Source organism: Oncorhynchus gorbuscha, linkage group LG18 (assembly GCF_021184085.1).
Source record: "Oncorhynchus gorbuscha isolate QuinsamMale2020 ecotype Even-year linkage group LG18, OgorEven_v1.0, whole genome shotgun sequence".
NCBI classification, from domain to species: domain Eukaryota; kingdom Metazoa; phylum Chordata; class Actinopteri; order Salmoniformes; family Salmonidae; genus Oncorhynchus; species Oncorhynchus gorbuscha.
The window spans coordinates 41,616,753-41,635,057 of NC_060190.1; the positions used below are offsets into that span (position 1 = coordinate 41,616,753).

Below are 18,305 nucleotides of genomic sequence, written 5' to 3' on the forward strand. Positions count from 1 at the left end.
TCGTCCCTAAAATAATCGGCCATTCCGATTAATCGGCCGACCTCTACTTGAGACACCTGTGGCATTGTTCTGTGTGATAAAACTGCACATTTTAAAGTGGCTTTATATTGTCCCCAGCACAAGGTGCACCTGTGTAATGATTATGATGTTTAATCAGGTCATGAAACATGGGACCAACACTTTACATGTTGCGTTTATATTTTTTGTTCAGTGTACATGTTACTTTCTTAAGGGCGTTGGTTTAAAAGGATCAAATGTCTCTGATGATTTGTTTAGGGGATAATATAAATATTTGGGGTAGGTCATGGAATCTATTTAAAACTGTATAGTCTCTGGAACTTGTTTGCACAACAGCATTTTGGATGCATCACTCTTTAGAAATGGTTTGAACTGCCATTAAAAGTAATGTGCAGATAATGCAGTAGGCACAAAGGACTGAAAGCAAAACTCTGTCGTCACTGAGCTAAAATAAATAAATAAATAGGGACTGGTGATGGGGGGGGGAGGGGAAGGCCATGGGGATTTACTGCTTCCTCAAAGGGCATTAGACATTAATGAGCCATTAGAAACAATACACAAACTGTGCCTCCCTACGCAATACACAAACACCCACAGCCCAGTTATGTGTGGTGGAGCTGCTCCACCACAGCCAGCAGTAAGAAGCGTTAAAGGCCAGTCATAATGGAACCTGACGCCTGCGACTTTTGATCTGTAAAGAGATTAGCGCTCAGTGTCTAATGAGGGGGAGGTCTGTCAGTGCACAACTAGTTACAGTCAACAGGGCTAAATAGGTCACGATAGGTTCCAATACAATGTCTGGATGAAGGCCTTAGGACAGGCCATAAGGGACGGTGGCAGCAGTGTGGCCTCTTATAATTCAATTCTAGAAAGAAGCATACATTGACAGATGCCAGCTAATTGAATCTCCTCTCCATTGAAAGGCTAGAGGAAGGTGACAGGTACTTTGTAGCTTCTGCTTCAAAGGACAAATCTTTAATGTGATTAATAAAAGAGCAAACCAGATGGCATCATCAGGTTAAGTGGATAAATTAACACAATTATGAAGCTGTATTATAACTGTTCTGTTTAGTTAATGGAAAAATCAGGCTCAGTTCTTTTAATCTGTCTAATCAATCAATCAAATGTATTTATAAAGCCTTTTTTACATCAGCTGATGTCACAAATTATTGTCTTCATTAAATATCTTGAAGAACAATGAGCTACAACTGAAATAGAAGTTTTGTCAAATGTCATTGGGGAGCATGAGCAGCTTTTTTCAGGAGCACGGACAGAGGAGCAGGTACCATTTGTCTGAGAAGAACACCACTGTCTAACTTGTTTATGCAAAAAGACCTGTCGCTGCAATGGAATTTCTGCTTTCGTAATCTCTTGCATTGCTGTGGCCGTGCCAGAACGAGGCCAAGCTGAGTATGGTTGGCTCTGCTGTTATTTATCTTCCTGGTCACAGTTAAAAAGTCCTGCAGATATTTTCCCTAACAGAACCATCCACCACAAAAGCAGCATTATGATGCAATACTCCAAACTTGCCCTTTCCTTTCCCCTGACTGAATTATTACAGTAGTGGGAAGAGGCCAATTCATGGTAGTGTCTGTCTGTTGTGAATGCCAGGAACTCTGTGGTCTGATAGCTGAAGACCCAAACTCCAAAAGAGCCATTGAAACCCCTAGAAGTACTGATAATCCAATTACCCACAGAAATAAAAGCTATAACCTCTTTGTTAGCTAGGCTAATTGAGCTATCCCTCTCATTGAGCTAGCCCTCTCCGATCCATGTTCCCCAGGCTGAGAGTCTGTCACCACAGAACATTGTGTTGGGGTTACCAGGACATTTTGTATCATGGGTTACCAGAACAGCCAAGTCTACATGACTCCAGCATCAAGGCACGCCACTGTGAGAACAGCGACTTATGCTCCCATTGCGATAGGCCTACTGTTGCTCAACCCAGGAAGTATGACTTCAACACAGCTGAGAGTTTCAGAGAAATCTAGTAATTTTCCCCACTAATCAATTTCCTCTGATTGCCATCTATTGTACTGAGATAGTTATTGGTTTATCATTGCACTATTTGCAGACTGCTATGGTGCCAACACAAATTATTCAGTTTCATAATCCTTCCATGTAAATGTTAATACAGAGGGTGATTCATTCATCATCAAACTGTGACTCACAGAGTTAATGAAGGGAGATTGAGGCAGCAGGCAGGCAGGGAGAGAAAGGCTCCCAGAGAATATTTTAGGATATTTAGTGCTGCCAAGTTACATGGCGACGAGTGACAATTTCATGGCTGTAGCCTCAGGCAATGTCTCTACCAGTCATGCAACGCTGTGTGTGCGACTGAAATGTTTCAATATTAAGGCAAGGATGATCTCCCACTCATAGGTCTGACTAGGAGTCATCCCGGCACAGGCACAGGACGCTTCCCTCACCCACACACGCGGTGGTTTTACTACCCAAGTAGGGACCAAAACTTTATTCCCATTCAAAATAATTTATTCCCATTCAAAATCATATATTTCCTAAACCTTAAATGAACCTAACCCTAATCTTAACCCCTAACCCTAATCGCAACCTTAATTGTAACCCTAACCCTAAAATGTAATTTTTTCTTTAGGTTGCCAGCAAAATGTCCCCACAAATTTTCCTTGAATTACTATCCTTGTGAGGACTGTTGGAACCCAAAAGCAGTAAAATTAGTAAAATGAGAACACACACAAACACACACCCTCTGACTCAGCTCAAGACCGCACCAGTAATGAAGCATTACATCCTATCTTTGGTCACACAAAGACATGACTTTGAAGTGAACGTTGTGCAACTCAAGCACAAGCTCAGGCCATTAAAAGCTACCTATGCAGTACGAAAGATCCATGTGTTTCATTGACATTAATAATGTGAAACTGTCCTCCACGTGTGTGTTAGTGAGTGTTATTGAGGCATACATACGTGTAAGGTGTAAGTTGTATCAATAGCCGGGTAAAATGTATTTGATCCTTGCCCACTTTATTTCCAGGCTACTGAATTTGTTTAGCTTTGTAATCAATGTTAGGCACTTTTTTCTGATACTTGCAAAATGTGTTGAACATAGATGGTGAGGACAACACACTTCTACTTTCAAAGACAATTTCTCTACTTTTCCATAGTTACAACAATCAAACAGATATTTGCTAACCCAAAATAACCAATGATTTACATATACACAAGATGACTTGACAGGGGCCTGTTTTGAAGCCACCGCGCCTCCATCTTGGCAGGTGTTAAAAATATTTTGGAAGATATAGAAATGCATTTATTTCATTTCTACATTTGTTTTTGCCACTTTTATGATATTACAGACACCTTAATGGATACTTTTAAATTATATTATGTGAGCTAAACATAAAACAATATATATAATAATTAAAAAATATAGAGAGATTGTCCTTCAAGTATATAGTTTTTTATGTACTAATGTTACTGTCCCCACTACAACAAAGCATATTTCAATACATTTTGTCCTTGAAACATTTCATTGAAATACTGTAGTATTCCATTCATTTCTATTTAGGTCTGCTTTCCTGAGGAGTGTCAATATGGCCAACCAGTGGCTTCAAAGCCTGTCCTTGGTCAATACATAGCATCAGTAATCCATGGTTTATATACATGATTAATATTAACCCATCCCCATGTGCATGCCATCCAGAGAGCATGCATTGTGAAGAATGGTGCAATACAATCATTGCTATTGAGTCATAGCAGGGGTGTGGCAAACCCTGTCCAACATATGGTTGGGTTTATAGTGACAATGTGTTTTATCTTATTAAATAACATGCCCAATGTCCTTTGGAGAAAAAAATATGTTTTTTTATATATGCAACTCTTGCATGTAGAGTAAATAGTTTTGAATTAATTTGGTCAGTGCACATTTGGATGTATTCCACCTCAACTGGATTTTTCACATGATTACTTTATGACCACACCTTGCAATTTCAGATTTAAATTTCAAGATTATTATTGTTCCATTCAATAGATGTAAACTGCCTGGGTGACTATTGCGACGTTCCCCGGCTGATGTCGTCAGACCAGGGGGTGGAGCTACGATGTTGCAATCATGCTCAGTCGCGCATCACCAACTTCACTGCTGTAACAGAAAGGATATTTGAAGCCAATGTGCTGTCCAGTCCATTCTCAATCAGTCGGTGGGGGCACGTCTGATTAGAAATCTACTTTTTAGGGACTGCATTTGGAAATTAAAGGTTTACTATGCAATTGACCAAATAGGGGACGTGTAGCTTACTCTTCCCTATGACCAATTATTTATCTGGACGCGTCCACGAGTTTCCATAACTACTTTGGACAAGTAGGCGCTCTTTCTTCATTATTGTGCAAGACTCTTTAAACGTTTATTTTCACTATTTATAGAAGGTTTTGCTGGTTTTCTACTAAAAGTCGCTGGCTTTTTCGCAAGGAAAACACTGGATACACAAGTCGCTACACACCGGGAATGGAACAAAGGCATCTGTACCAACAACAGTAGAGACACCAGTGTTGCCGCCTCTCTTCAAAGCGAAATAACATATTCAATTTGTCAAGGACTTTAAAACATATTTTGCTTTGGATATGTGAACAGACATCCCGCACAACAAACGACGAAAGCTAATTTGAACTCGAATGTTATGGTTACATAATTTGCACATGCAACTGTAAATACGTTAGACTCCCTTTTAACCACTTTCTTCTAGAAGGAAGAAAAACATTTTGTCTGAAGCGATCCAAATTATTTGGTTTCCTCTACACAGCAAGGGTTTGCTACGTTTACTGCACATTTCGAGTTTCTTGACAAGCAAAGCACTACACCAAAAGCTGGAGTTCCCATACCATTGTTCTGTTCTGGAGAGCTGACCCCTTTGTCTACCACTGCCAAGGTAAGAACTTGTTCACAATTTTCACCCTTTCTCAGTATCCTATTTTTATCATACAGTTGAAGGGGTTGCTTGCAGGCCCGACATGTATTGAAAATTCATACCTTTTTTAGTTGTATGTTGTCGTGAAACAACAATGTTAAAACTTTTAGAAAGTGATGGTGCAACTCTCCCTTCCACTCTTCGCGCTCGGTGAAGTATCCCGAGGTCGCTCTATTTCTCAGAATTGCTCGCTTGTCTGACCAGTTTTACCCGGTTCAACAAATATTTATTTCGACTAATAACATGACCCCCATGTGACCTCTTCTAGTTATAATGTAAATGTATCATGTTTATTTTACTTGTAAAACTTCAGGCCTTGGCGCAAGCTAAGGGAAGCCTGACGTCACTTTTATCATGACGTCCGTCCATGTATTTAACTTTTTTTCCCCCATTTGTCTGGCTGAGAGTGACTGACTCACAAGCCACATTTCGAAATAAACAGTCAGTAATTTGAGTAATGCATATGACATACAACATTGCTCATCAGTCAAGGCTCCGTGGCGTCATCCAAAAACTTTTAGCCTGTTATTTAGCACTGTTTAATGGTGGATATGATTCACATCTCCTCCAAGTTCCCCAAGTTGTAAATTATGCTTTGTATGTGCAATACAAAATATACAGTATTTGCACACCGTAAGTTTTTATAGGTAGTTATCAGCCTATCCAATCAAACACGAATCATACAACCCACTAGGATAACCCTACAGGTTACCATGTGGTTCAGTCACGTCCTACACATATTGCAATGAAACCCACTAAAACAATCCATGTGACTCTTTCAGATGAGTGTGAACATCTTTCCCGCCCCTGCGCCTACTCGTCCCCTGCGGCTGAAGCGGCTGGAGCTGGATGACCCCCAGGACTACACAGAGGCCCTGAAATGCAAGCGTCCTCGACTGAGCCTGCCACCCTCATCCCCTGGCCTGGCCCCATGCCTGAGGCCCCTGAGACACAGTCCGGGTCCTGTGGGCGCTGACCACCACTGTGTGTCCTGCATCGGGCCCTACGTCCTCCTTGAACCCACAGAGGGAACAGAGACTTACAGGGCCGTCCATAGGGTCACCGAGCAGGAGTACACCTGCAAGGTATGTATTGTAGCTACATGACCAGACAGTGGTGTGACTGTTTGCTTAATCAAGTCGCCCAACTGTCTGTCAGTACTTACTTGATACTGTGCCTGTGAAATCGACCTTTGCACACACACCCCTTTTGTGCCATTCAAGTTCAGCTTATTTGTCATATGCACAGGAACACACGGTGTTCTTTGACACTCGAATGGGTACGTTATCCTCAGGCAATAATGAATATGCATAGCCGTACTGTAGTCCGGTCTGTAATTTGACCATGAACTTATGAATTGTAACCCAACTCTACCCCATGTCCTCTACCAGGTGTTTTCTATGAGGCGGTACCAGGAGCTCATCGCCCCCTACACCCGCCTGCTGCCCCACGACAACATCTGCCGCATCGCAGAGGTGGTGATGGGTGAGCGCAGCGTCTACGTCTTCTTTCAGCATAACTACGGTGACATGCACTCTTACGTGCGCACGTGCAAGCGGCTCCAGGAGGAGGAGGCGGTCCGTCTCTTCGGCCAGATGGCAGCGGCGGTGGCCCACTGTCACGAGCACGGCGTTGTCCTGCGTGACCTCAAGCTGCGCAAGTTTGTCTTCGTGGACAAGCAGAGGTTAGTAGTGGACACTTTTCTTAAACTTAAATTGAGTTTTAGCTGAGGAACATGATCATCTGCTTCCAGGTTAGATTGCCTTACAGTAGTGACTAAGACCTGTCCCAAATTCATCATCTGAATGTTTAGACGGCCAGGCATATGTGGACTATGTTAACTTGCATTATGTCACTGCTAAAGAAAGCCCTTTAGTTGTGTAACTGTTAAAATGAATCATGACATCATAACTGTCATATAGGACTGCAATTTCTCTAACCCTGTAAACTCCGGTGTTATTCCAGACAGTTATGTAAGCCACTGTATTATGCATGCATATGACCCAGTGCACCACCTGCAAATCACACAAAGCAGAAAACATGATGTCCCACCATGGGGGTTTGATTACTATGATGACTCAATCTCTCTCTCTGGTTTTCCTTAGGACCAAGCTTGTTCTTCAGAACCTGGAAGACTCATGTCTGCTCCATGGGGACGATGACTCTCTGACGGACAAGCACGGCTGCCCGGCCTACGTGGGCCCGGAGATCCTCAACTCGCGCCACTCCTACTCAGGGAAGGCTGCCGACGTGTGGAGCCTGGGTGTGGTGCTGTACACCATGGTGGTGGGACGTTACCCTTTCCAAGACGTGGAGCCTGCTGCGCTCTTCAGTAAGATCCGCCGGGGGGCATTCACAGTGCCAGAGTCGCTGTCAGTGCAGGCCAAGTCGCTGGTGTGCTGCATGCTGCGAAAAGCTCCCTCAGAGAGACTGGAGGCCTCGGAGCTGTTGTTCCACCCGTGGCTGAACTGTTCCAACAACACAACACCTCCCAACACGCACCTCAACCCCAGGAACTGCACTGACCAAGTGGTCCCCAGCTACACCGACGACACGTGTTTCTAGAATAAAAATGTTAAATATCCTCTGTCCTTCATCGTCCACTTTGTCCTACTGATGCAAGTACAGTGGCATAATCTCCATATAGGAAATACTGGTAATGCAGTTTTTTTTTCTCCCTACCTGAAATTTTTGGTGACATTTAAGAAACATATCATAGTCGTAAGGCATTGCAAATGTCTATAACTGCAGTGTTGTTAACCTGCTGTTAGACATTAGCATGTATATATGTTGAAGTTGTGCTTTTGAAGAAGTTCTGAACATGTTATGCATGGCTGTCAATCTGAAGTGTTACCAAATGTATAACACAGTTCTGTGTCAAAGCATCCGTTGGCATTGCAGACAACAAAGCAGTAACTACCAAATACTGTATCTCCTGGCCACGTGTACACCTACCTCCGTCGAGGTAGTTGTACACTTGCTGGTCTAGGGTCCAATGCAGTAAGTCCCACACTGCTGTGAAACATCAAAAGAGGTGTTTTTCAAAAGCTACCCAACTATTGTGCTTTAACCAATGAAAATGTTTTGTTGACTCAATGGGAAGAACAGGTGAAAAGTCTTCAGATCACATGCCCTATATAGAAGCAGTCTGTCGAGCTGTATTCCCCTTCACAAAAAGCAGTAATTTTACTATTTTTTTGTTGAGCAACTCCGTTGGGAACACTAAATCAAAGATCTATATCTGACCGGATTGATACCTGATACCTCCGAACTTGACAAAATCCTGGAATACTTGATGCACGTTTTGTGCCTTTTTATGTAGGCCTACTGTTTATATATTTCAGTGACCGATGGATCCTACCAACCGTTGAAGTGCCTTGTTTATCATAACCACAGTTTATGTTTAGTCCCCCTCCCTATATCCCTATCAGAAGTTGAGTTTTGCTTTACCAAAGACTAATGCTGCATTCATAACCAAGTGGGAAGGTGGTATTTACCACATACGACTGGGAAAGTCCACTTGAACGCCCCTCCAACTGGTAATTACTAGTGGGAAACTCGTCTATCATCCCTGACTTCTCTTACATGCTGATCTGAGGTCACCTACTAAGGTAATTTCAGCAGTTAAATGCAACAAAACATTTATAAAAAGCCATCTATTAATATGGTTTTTGAACACATTGTATTTACGACTTGACAACTGTTAATTACCATCTTCCCACTTGGTTATGAATGCAGCACTAGGCTAGCCTCAATCATCACTTGTGGTGTGCTGATAGTTTGTCATCTGTGATTCAGTGATCGTTCGCCTCGGTCACAGGGTTTGTATGTTTTCTGACAAACGTATGATGTCAGAGTTAGCATGGTGTCCTAGATCCCTAGACAAGTGTAGTCATTACCTCAGGTGTGAGTTAATGTCTGTAGAAGTATATAGTGCAGTGGGTTAGATCCTGAAGAATAGTGCTGTAGTGTACTTTAAACATCTTAAACCCATGTAATGGTGAAACTGTGTTAGTATCTGTTGACCTGAAGAAACAAAGGCATCACATACATTACACAGTACTGTGTGTTAGTCGTGATGCCTGCATGCAGTTCGCTGACCCGAAATAGATCTAAGATCCTACACTAAGCCACAGCTCTTATTGTGACTTTGTAAATAATTTTTTGTAAGAAAAGTACACACTTTTTCTGATGTTTGTTTGGTGGATGTACTTTTGTGAACAAGTATTTGTTGCCAGTAAAAATAAACCCTTGAACTGACTGCAAATGAGCTTTTTTTGCGATAAGACCAAACTGTGTTGTCAGATGGTTGTAACACTTCATTACCCAATCTCTATTTTCAGGGTCAGAAAAATAATTGCAGGAATCAAGAAATTATTTAACTATAAGCACGCCTTGATTCAGTTTGGACTAATATCAGGATGTAACGTGCAAGGACCGAGGTTATGGCCAATTCATACTTAATAGTAAAGATTCTGTCGGGTTTCTGCTACAGCTGACAATAGTAATGATGCACTACCTAGCCTCATTCCAAGTCCTGTACTGGTTTGGATTACACCGATTTGAAAGAAAACTCACCTGAGTTTGTCAAGAAAATAACACATCTACATGATTTAAATCAGTGTTATAAAAACATGTTTTAGTCAAGACCTTTGTTGTACATGGTGAGTTGGTGACAAATGGAGAAAAACAACATGTATGAGGTCTTTAAAAGGTGCCAGAAAGAAAATTAAACTCTTCTGCAATGTATTAAATAAATAGGTCAACCTTGCGATAGGAATTTAAAACCAAATGTTTTGACAGATAATATATCCTGGTCTTTAACACAGACTAAAATAAATGTGGCTCTGATACAAAAGCATTAGCCTTCTTTAGCAATATTATCTTGCTTCTTAGTATGTAATTGGACCATATCATCAGGAAGTCAGACAAAAAGCTTGCCTGTCCCTACCATGACAACCACCTGGTCATCACACATGGGCCAAATTGATCACAACAAATCAACAGTGACATCTACAGTACCAGTCAAACATTGACACAGCTACGAGGGTTTTTCTTTATTTTTACTATTTTCTACAATGTAGAATAGTGAAGTCATAAAAATATGAAATAACATATGGTATCATGTAGTAACCAAAAAAAGTGTTAAACATATCAAAATATATTTGAGATTCTTCAAAAGTAGCCACCCTTTACCTTGATGAAAGCCTTGCACACTCTTGGCAGTCTCTCAACTAGCTTCCTGAGGAAGGCTTTTCCAACAGTCTTAAACAAGTTCCCACATATGCTGAGCACTTGTTGGTTGCTTTTCCTTCACTCTGCGGTCCAACTCATCCCAAACCATCTCAATTGGATTGAGGTCAGGTGATTGTGGAGGCTAGGTCATCTGATGCAGCACCATCACACTCCTTGGTCAAATAGCCCTTACACAGCCTGGAGGTGTGTTGGGCCATTGTCCTGTTGAAAAACAAATGATAGTGGGGACTAAGCGCAAACCAGGTGGGATTGGGTATCGCTGCAGAATGTTGTGGTAGCCATGCTGGTTAAGTGTGCCTTGAATTCTAAATAAATCACCAACAGTGTCACCAGCAAAGCACCCCACACCTTCTCCATGTTTCATGGGGGAACCACACATGCGGAGACCATCTGTTCACCTATTCTGCATCTCACAAAGACACAGCAGTTGGAACCAAAAATCTTGAATGTGGACTCATCAGACCAAAGGACAGATTTCCACCAGTCTAATGTCCATTGCTTGTGTCTCTTGGCCCAAGCAAGTCTCTTATTTAATGTCCTTTAGTAGTGGTTTCTTTGCAGCAATTCAACCATGAAGGCCTGATTCACCCAGTCTGCTCTGAACAGTTGATGTTGAGATGTGTCTGTTACTGTGAAGCATTTATTTGGGCTGCAATCTGAGGTGCAGCAGAGGTAACTCTGGGTCTTCCTTTCCTGTGGCGGTCCTCACGAGAGCCAGTTTCATCATCATAGCGCTTGATGGTTTTTGCAACTGCACTCGAAGAAACTTTCTTGAAATGTTCCGGATTGACTGACCTTCATGCTTAAAGTAGTGATGGACTGTTGTTTCTCTTTGCTTATTTTAGTCGTTCTTCCCATCACATGGACTTGGTCTTTTACCAAATAGGGCTATCTTCTGTATACTGCCCCTACCTTGTCACAACACAACTGATTGGCTCAAACGCAATAAGGAAATCAACTCCACAAATGTACTTTTAACAAGGCACACCTGTTAATTCAAATGCATTCCAGGTGACTACCTCATGAAGAGGTTGAGAGAATGCCAAGAGTGTGCAGTCTTCAAATTCAAATAACATTTTATTGGTCGCATACACATGGCTAGCAGATGTTAATGTGAGTGTAGCGAAATGCTTGTGCTTCTAGTGCACAGTAACATCTAACAAGTAATCTAACAATTCCACAAAGACTACCTCATACACACAAATGTAAAGGGATGGAATAAGAATATGCACATATAAATATATGGATGAGCGATGGCCAAGCGGCATCAAGGCAATGAAATAATGAAATGAAATATGCCATTTAGCAGACGCTTTTATCCAAAGCGACTTAGTCATGTGTGCATACATTCTACGTATGGTTGGTCCCAGGAATCGAACCCACTACCCTGGCGTTACAAGCGCCATGCTCTACCAACTGAGCTACAGAATGGGTAGCTACTTTGAAGAATCTCATATTTTGATTTGTTTATCACTTTCTTGGTATCTCCATGATTCCATGTGTTATTTCATAGTTTTAATGTCTTCACTATTATTCTACAATTTTAGAAAATAGTAAAAATAAAGAAAAACCCTTGAATGTGCAGGTGTGTCCACGCACGTCTAAAACGTCTTGTTAAGTAGACAAAGAATAAGACAATCAACAAGGAAATATGTACTGTAGCCATATCTACCTGCACAAAGTATGTATGTCTAAAGATAATACGCTGATCACTTTGGATGTTGTTGACATTTGAAATCAATATCTGAGTAAATTCAGGACAGGTTTGCGTTAACATCTCTAGGGAGCATGTTCTACACTAGAGGCAGATAGATATACATCACATAGAAGGGACTGGATGCAACTTTAGAATACCCACCTGTATTTTCCTACAATTTTGTACCCAAAGTACGTGTCTTTGTCACATTTTACTTGAACAAAAACAGCCAAGAGCAAGACTTAAGCCACATACAGATATAGGATCTTAATTTGAACCTGTTTGCTCCAGCAGGAAAATAATTCTGCAGCAACAGGAAATGTGAATTATAATTAAGACATGTTTTGTAAGGGAAAATCCGGTCTAAAATTTCAAAGTGGAAATCACTTTTTAAACCTTAAGTACACTACACGTTTAAAATGTCCTGCATTGCAGGAAAGTTCACCTGCAACAGGGCGATCAAATTAATATCCTACATCTGTTAGAGTAACACTGTCCAGCTGGTATTCAGTAGGACAAACACAATGCTGATACAGTGGCTGTGAGGATCGATATCCAGCTAACCAACCACTCACACTACTAGCCCTAAATAGTTAGCCTTCAGTCCTCCCATTAATCACAAATGCGGTATTCTACATTAAGTACATTTCCATCGTGTCATTTGATAAGGAAAGTTGGACGATAGGCATCACGGATCTCTACTGGCAGTTTTTTAGTGAAAGGAAACTCAAGACTAGATTTGTTTTGAAACTAGAAGTCTAAAATTACATTTCAAAACACCACACATGGTGAGAGAGCGACAGTTGGACTAAACGGAAACTGCTCTATAGCTAGACTTCTGCGGTCATAAACTCTTCATACAAACTAAAAACTGTACAACTAAAGCAATACCTAAAAAGACTTTTAAAAGTTATTAAAACACAAGATATGTAAATTAGGTTCAAACAGTACACTCTACAGGCAGAGTTTGTATTTGGTGTGAGAATGCACGTCACACTCGTCCTTAAAACACATCATAGGATTGAGAATCAGAACTAGATTCTGCTGTACTTTTGGAACAGCAATGCAGCAGAATTGTATTTGCTGGCTTGACCCATAAAACTATAGACTGCATCAAGTCCTGTCGCTAAATAAATAAAAAATTGTAGGTTTGAGTAGCGTTGGTATGGAAGGCATAACATATCCAAGAGGCAGACTGATTCAAGCTGGTATGTGAGTTTTCCATCAGCTAAATTGAGTATGCCCCCTTGTGTTCAAACATGCCCTCAAGCATGCAGTCTGAGAATGGTCCTAAACCTAAGTTGAGTCAATTTGGTACGACGACATCCTACACTTTGGAATGGTAAAGCTTGAAAAACAGAACATGATCATAAAAATCCCAAACTGTGCTTACCAACACTAGCATAGACAATGTGAAATATGTTGCAAATTAATGAGTGCCAGAACTTGCTCCAATACCAGGTCAAACAACACACACCAAACATAAATGCTTTTGCTTCTGATAAACAAGGTATGGAGAACATAGCAATGGAAAACTAAAATGAGACACAAATAAAGTAACAGAGTAACAGAGCTCCAAGCTCACAGTCTGACTTCAGTAAAACATGAGGTCCACCAAACAAATTAATAAGATTCTTTTTTAAATAAAATCCCAACCCGAACGAGTTTAAGATTGTAAGAGAAATGGTGGCGACGTGGGTACAGACAGACATCCAAGTATACTGTCTGCTCCTGCATGAGAATGAGACTGGCGCGTCACTGGGCACACAGGGCACCATACCTACTGAGAGAAGAAATACATGGTTCAGATTAGAAGATTAGACCGCCCCAAACGATGCATCCACAAACAGTACTAATTCAACATAAAGACTGTAAAACAGTTTCATTCTCCATGTTTTCCATACCAATCACATTTTCAGTTTTTCTATTTGGGGAAACATTTCTGTGAAGAATACAGGCAGTGTGTTCTCCTCACCTCTCTTCATCCATGTTCTCATCATAACAATCTTCATCCAGCTCCAGGTCCAGTTCGTTGCCAATGCCAGAGTCCCGTGGGGCCATGAATAAACTAACATGCGGAAACAAAGGCAAATGTTGCTCACCACAGACCATTTTAATGTATAAGAAATTCGTTCAGGGATGGCATATAAGTATTTTGGGCATTCGCCAGTCGGAGTAGTAGACAGATTTCTACTGGCCCAGGTAACAGTCGGGTCCAAAATCGGTGCCATGCGATGTTTGAAAAGACAAATATCACTGCCGGGTTAGTTTCTAACAGCCCAGTCTGAAAAGTACTAGCCTCAGGCTAACGGGCTAGCTTAATTTCTATCCCTTCCCTGGTTCTTTGGCTATGTTGACTGACAGCCAAGGATATTTATCCATGCATTGAGCTTTGAGCAAAAGTTAAGTACTTATTTTGTTGATCGTATTGCCAGTATGCAGTTATATTGTCTTTGACCAACCATGTTCAGATCGTAAACAGATGATTTCCACTCAAGATAAAAGAATACCATACCCAGACAACTGTCACTTCAAATGGACATGAGAAGTTAAAAAAAAGGTATAGGTCACTCAAAAAGAATACATTCATATTTGGTTAATTAGTCAATTTTTAATAAAACCACAAAGAACTGTGCACATCAATCAAGATTATTAAAATTGAGCACTTTCAATACAGAGCACAAAACTGTAATAATGATGTGTTTTTACAGTCTCAGTCTTACCTGACTGAGCGGCATGTGAAGAAGACGATCCTTTTCAGCCTCGTGTTGTAGAAGAAGTAGTTGAAGGACCACATGTTGCCCTCCTCTCCGTACGGGTCAGAGTCCAGGTCTGGGTTGTAGCTGCAACATCCAAAACAAAATGGCCTTTACATTCTGGTTTACAAATGACATGTACAGGTAACTACCAAAATAAAGCAAACCCTTGAGTAAATGACTATACAAAGCATTTTGAAAGCAGGTGCTTCCACACAGGTGTGTTTCCTGGGTTAATTAAGGAATTAACATCCCATCATGCTTAAGTTGATGTATAAAAATGCCCAGTTGCCCATTATTTTGCTTACCATTGTTAGAAGAAAATACCTCAGTGACTTTGAAAGAGGGGTCTCAAAGGAGCATAGGGGGTTTACAGGGTGTGAGTCTCAGTCACCAGATCTCAACCCAATTGAACACTTATGGGAGACTCTGGAGCGGCGCTTGAGACAGTGTTTTCTACCACCATCAACAAAACAACAAATTATGGAATTTCTTGTGGAAGAATGATGTCGCATCCCTCCAATAGAGTTCCAGACACTTGTAGAATCTATGCCACGGTGTTTTGAAGCTGTTCTGGCTCGTGGTGGCACAATGCCCTATTAAGACACTACGTTGGTGTCTCTTTTATTTAGTCAGTTACCGGTATGTCTCCTCGCACATGTTTAAATGTGGCGGTGCTCATGCCGGAGCCTGGTGTAGTGATAGCGCTGCCAACTCCAGACCACACATACCCTCTCTACCTTTAAGAAGAAATGTAATTGCTCACCTGTAGATGTCACACTCCGACAGGCAGATCTCTGTGTCAATGGCCTCCCACAGCTGGGGCTGTAGCCGACTGTAATCCTCCCCAGCCGCCGCCGACAGACTGCTGTTCACCGCGTTGAACACCTAACATCATACACTGCGTTAATAATGCCACACAAACACAGAACGTTCGTATTTATCAGGCCCTGTTAGGATTTAGCCAACACTGACCATGTCTAGACATCAACTAATAGATTCAAGCAGTGTCCAAAACTTCATTTTGGAGTTGATCTGTTAGTCCCCTTCCCAAGCCTTTTGTCCTCCAGGTAATGGATTACAGTCTCACACCACATGAGACCAGACAAGCTTTGGGTCGTGTACAAGCTGCCTCGGCACGTCAAGCCCAATCAACTCCAGCTACTGTGTAGTGAAAGCCACGACGCAAAACCAGCAGAATACGCTGGTTCTGGTGCAAGCAATTCCTACCAGCAACGTGAGGCAGGTACAGGCACAGTTGTGTAGGTAGGAGATATTAAATCCTCACCCAGTTTATGCTGGGCTCTCTGCTGAAGTCGTGGCTCTTGGTGCGGCTGAAGTCATAGTCGGGGCGGAAGGATTCGTTGAGGGTGGCAATCAGGTAGAAGAGGGTCTTCCTGCTGCACTTGTCAGAGAGAGGCCCCTCTCCCTCATCTCCACTCTGACTCTGGCTCAACCTACACCACAGCACAAAACCACACCCTAGTTAGTGTTATATGTTCAGTGCACACTTGTGAATACTTGTCATTCACACTGTCTGCTTGACAGGAACTAAAGGATTCTTCTAGGTCTTCCAAGTGACCAGGCCATGATCATTACAGAATACAGATAGAAGTGTAATGACTAGAACACATTCAATTCACTATCACTATATTATACATCTACTATAAAATGTGTGTGAACACTACATGCATTAGTTACATTTATTTGAAAAACACTGACCATTTCTCCCAAGTACTGAATAGATCTCTACTTCCTAAGGCGGCTGAAGAAAATTGACATGCTGCCCCGGGTCCTCTCCAAATACTACCGCTGCACCACCGAGAGCATCCCGGGTGGTGAAGACGGCCCAGTAAATCACTGGGACCGTGCTCCCACCATTCCAGGACATCTACTCGAAACGGTGCCTGAGGAAGGCACGCAACATCATCTAGGACCCCATACACGTGCTGTTCTCTCCCTTACCGTCAGGCAGGCGGTATCGGAGCATGAGGTCTGATACCAACTAGTGACGGGTCGTTCGCGAACGAACAGCTCTTTTTGAAGGGATCTTTTCGGTGAATGTCTGGAACCGAATCACCTCAGTGAAAGAGCTGTTCATTTAGCTCTCTGATTTGCATACTGCTATTACTGCTTCTTGAGCTCAAAACAATGTTTTTCTGCAGATCTGTAGCCTTACTTGTTGGGGCTGATTCCTGAGGACTGTGGAGGGGACAGGGCTTCCAGGACATGAGGCAGTCCCTCCTGGCAGAACTGTTTGAACATCTGCTTGTCCTCGCCTGCCATCTTGCAAGAGTAGCTTTCGATCCTGAGGAAAGACACAGTGCAAAACAAAAAATGGTTCTTCACATCATGCATCTACTTAAGCAAATTATGTGATTGTGAAAATCAACTTCCTGTGTAACAACGTTAAGTTGTGTTAGGTCTGTTAAATTCTGTGAAAATGTTTTCCCATTTCTAGGTCTACATACCAAATGGGTTGGTGGCACATTGAAGTGTTGAAAACTTACCTTCCTATTATCTGACAGTCCCCCATTTCAATGGTGAGTCTGGTGTTTATGGCTTCAAAACTTGAATTTTCCAGGAGTTTCATCTTGAGTGTGTTTTCTTATGCAAAATATAAATTGTTTAAAATGCACTCATCCCCTGTTTAGCACCTAGGTTTGAATACTACACTGCTATTTGTCACCACCAGGAGGTCAGGTCATCAATTCTGATAAACAAAATTACACTTGTCTTTACACCCCTGTCTTGCTTTGTACACTTTAGTTAGATATTCAATAATGGTCGTACTAATTTAGGTAGGCTAACAATTAGCTATGCACTGGCCCACAACAAACACGGTCAAATGTCTCGTTCAAAAAAACAGCGAACGCTTAAACTTTTCAGGCCTTATCAAGCTGCGTAGCTAATGGAGCTAGCCATTTAGCTAATCCTGCAACAAAGCTTGCCTTGCATTTAATACCTCCGAGACAACGGGCCGTGGAGAAGAAAGATCCTCAGCTCGCGCGCACAAAACAGTTCGGTGTATTTTGCGCTCGATTAACTCAACACCAAAGTAACCAATTTCAATAACACACTTCAAATTCAATATTGCACGATTCATTTACGGATGATGTAAATACCTTTGTCGATGGCTTAAGGCACTTATATTTCTGATAAAAATATCTTCCTTTTTACTGTGAAATTTCCAATACCTGCCATTAAATAAACTGAAATTAGATACAAAAATCTTCATCCCAGCTTTTGTATCAGAACTTAAAGAGAAATCCCAGGCTTCTCGAAGCCTTTCGCATTCGATATGCACCTGAATTTGTCTAATAAAACAGCAAAGCAATTTTGTTGTTTTGATCCTTCCTCAGTGTAACTGCACTTCCTTCTTCCCTACAAGCCCTTCCTCTTTCAGCGCATTTTGCCTCGAGGGGGCGCCATGGGGCCATATAAACATGCAATGACGTATTATCATAACACCCACCCCCTCTTCGTCCATTTGTAGTATCCTTGCACTTGCATTAGAAGTTAACACACAAAAAACAAATATCATGTAATAAATTATTAAAATACATATTGGTCTATCTGGATGTTATGAAACGGCAGTCTCTCATCACTATCTATGTACAGTACTGATATGTCATA

The 18,305-nt window shown here is 41.6% G+C and overlaps 2 protein-coding genes across 3 annotated transcripts; one reads left to right on the top strand and one right to left on the bottom strand.

Annotated features, from left to right (window-relative positions):
* The first annotated feature begins 4,074 nt into the window (after positions 1-4,074).
* LOC124003904 (tribbles homolog 2-like) lies at positions 4,075-9,222 on the top strand. Its single transcript, XM_046312546.1, has 4 exons — positions 4,075-4,922; positions 5,744-6,046; positions 6,353-6,645; positions 7,067-9,222. Exons 2-4 carry the CDS (start codon positions 5,744-5,746, stop codon positions 7,524-7,526), a joined length of 1,056 nt encoding a protein of 351 aa, XP_046168502.1. The 5' UTR covers positions 4,075-4,922; the 3' UTR covers positions 7,527-9,222.
* A 2,488-nt stretch (positions 9,223-11,710) lies between these two features.
* maf1a (MAF1 homolog, negative regulator of RNA polymerase III a) lies at positions 11,711-18,071 on the bottom strand. Of its 2 annotated transcripts, none has more exons than XM_046311942.1 (7): positions 17,180-18,071; positions 16,849-16,977; positions 15,958-16,126; positions 15,436-15,557; positions 14,637-14,756; positions 13,889-13,981; positions 11,711-13,693 (listed from the first exon to the last, which is right to left on the bottom strand). In XM_046311942.1, the coding sequence occupies exons 1-7, from the start codon at positions 17,260-17,262 to the stop codon at positions 13,669-13,671; spliced, it is 741 nt and encodes a 246-aa protein (XP_046167898.1). In that variant the 5' UTR covers positions 17,263-18,071; the 3' UTR covers positions 11,711-13,668. The 2 variants fall into 2 exon arrangements, with proteins under 2 accessions (XP_046167898.1, XP_046167896.1); XM_046311940.1 differs by having other exon boundaries at positions 11,711-13,696; positions 17,180-18,070.
* Between the last annotated feature and the right edge of the window lie 234 nt (positions 18,072-18,305).

What these genes read in the sequence shown, in the direction of transcription:
- maf1a (XM_046311940.1), bottom strand. Translation starts at nt 17,262, where the DNA reads ATGAAACTCCTGGAAAATTCAAGTTTTGAAGCCATAAACACCAGACTC. An exon ending in TCAGGAATCAGCCCCAACAA is followed by an intron (nt 16,127 to 16,848) that starts GTAAGGCTACAG and finishes GCTGTGGTGTAG; the next exon opens with GTTGAGCCAGAGTCAGAGTG. An exon ending in GAGAACATGGATGAAGAGAG is followed by an intron (nt 13,697 to 13,888) that starts GTGAGGAGAACA and finishes TTCTTCTCTCAG; the next exon opens with TAGGTATGGTGCCCTGTGTG.
- LOC124003904 (XM_046312546.1), top strand. Translation starts at nt 5,744, where the DNA reads ATGAGTGTGAACATCTTTCCCGCCCCTGCGCCTACTCGTCCCCTGCGG. An exon ending in AGCAGGAGTACACCTGCAAG is followed by an intron (nt 6,047 to 6,352) that starts GTATGTATTGTA and finishes GTCCTCTACCAG; the next exon opens with GTGTTTTCTATGAGGCGGTA. An exon ending in GTCTTCGTGGACAAGCAGAG is followed by an intron (nt 6,646 to 7,066) that starts GTTAGTAGTGGA and finishes GGTTTTCCTTAG; the next exon opens with GACCAAGCTTGTTCTTCAGA.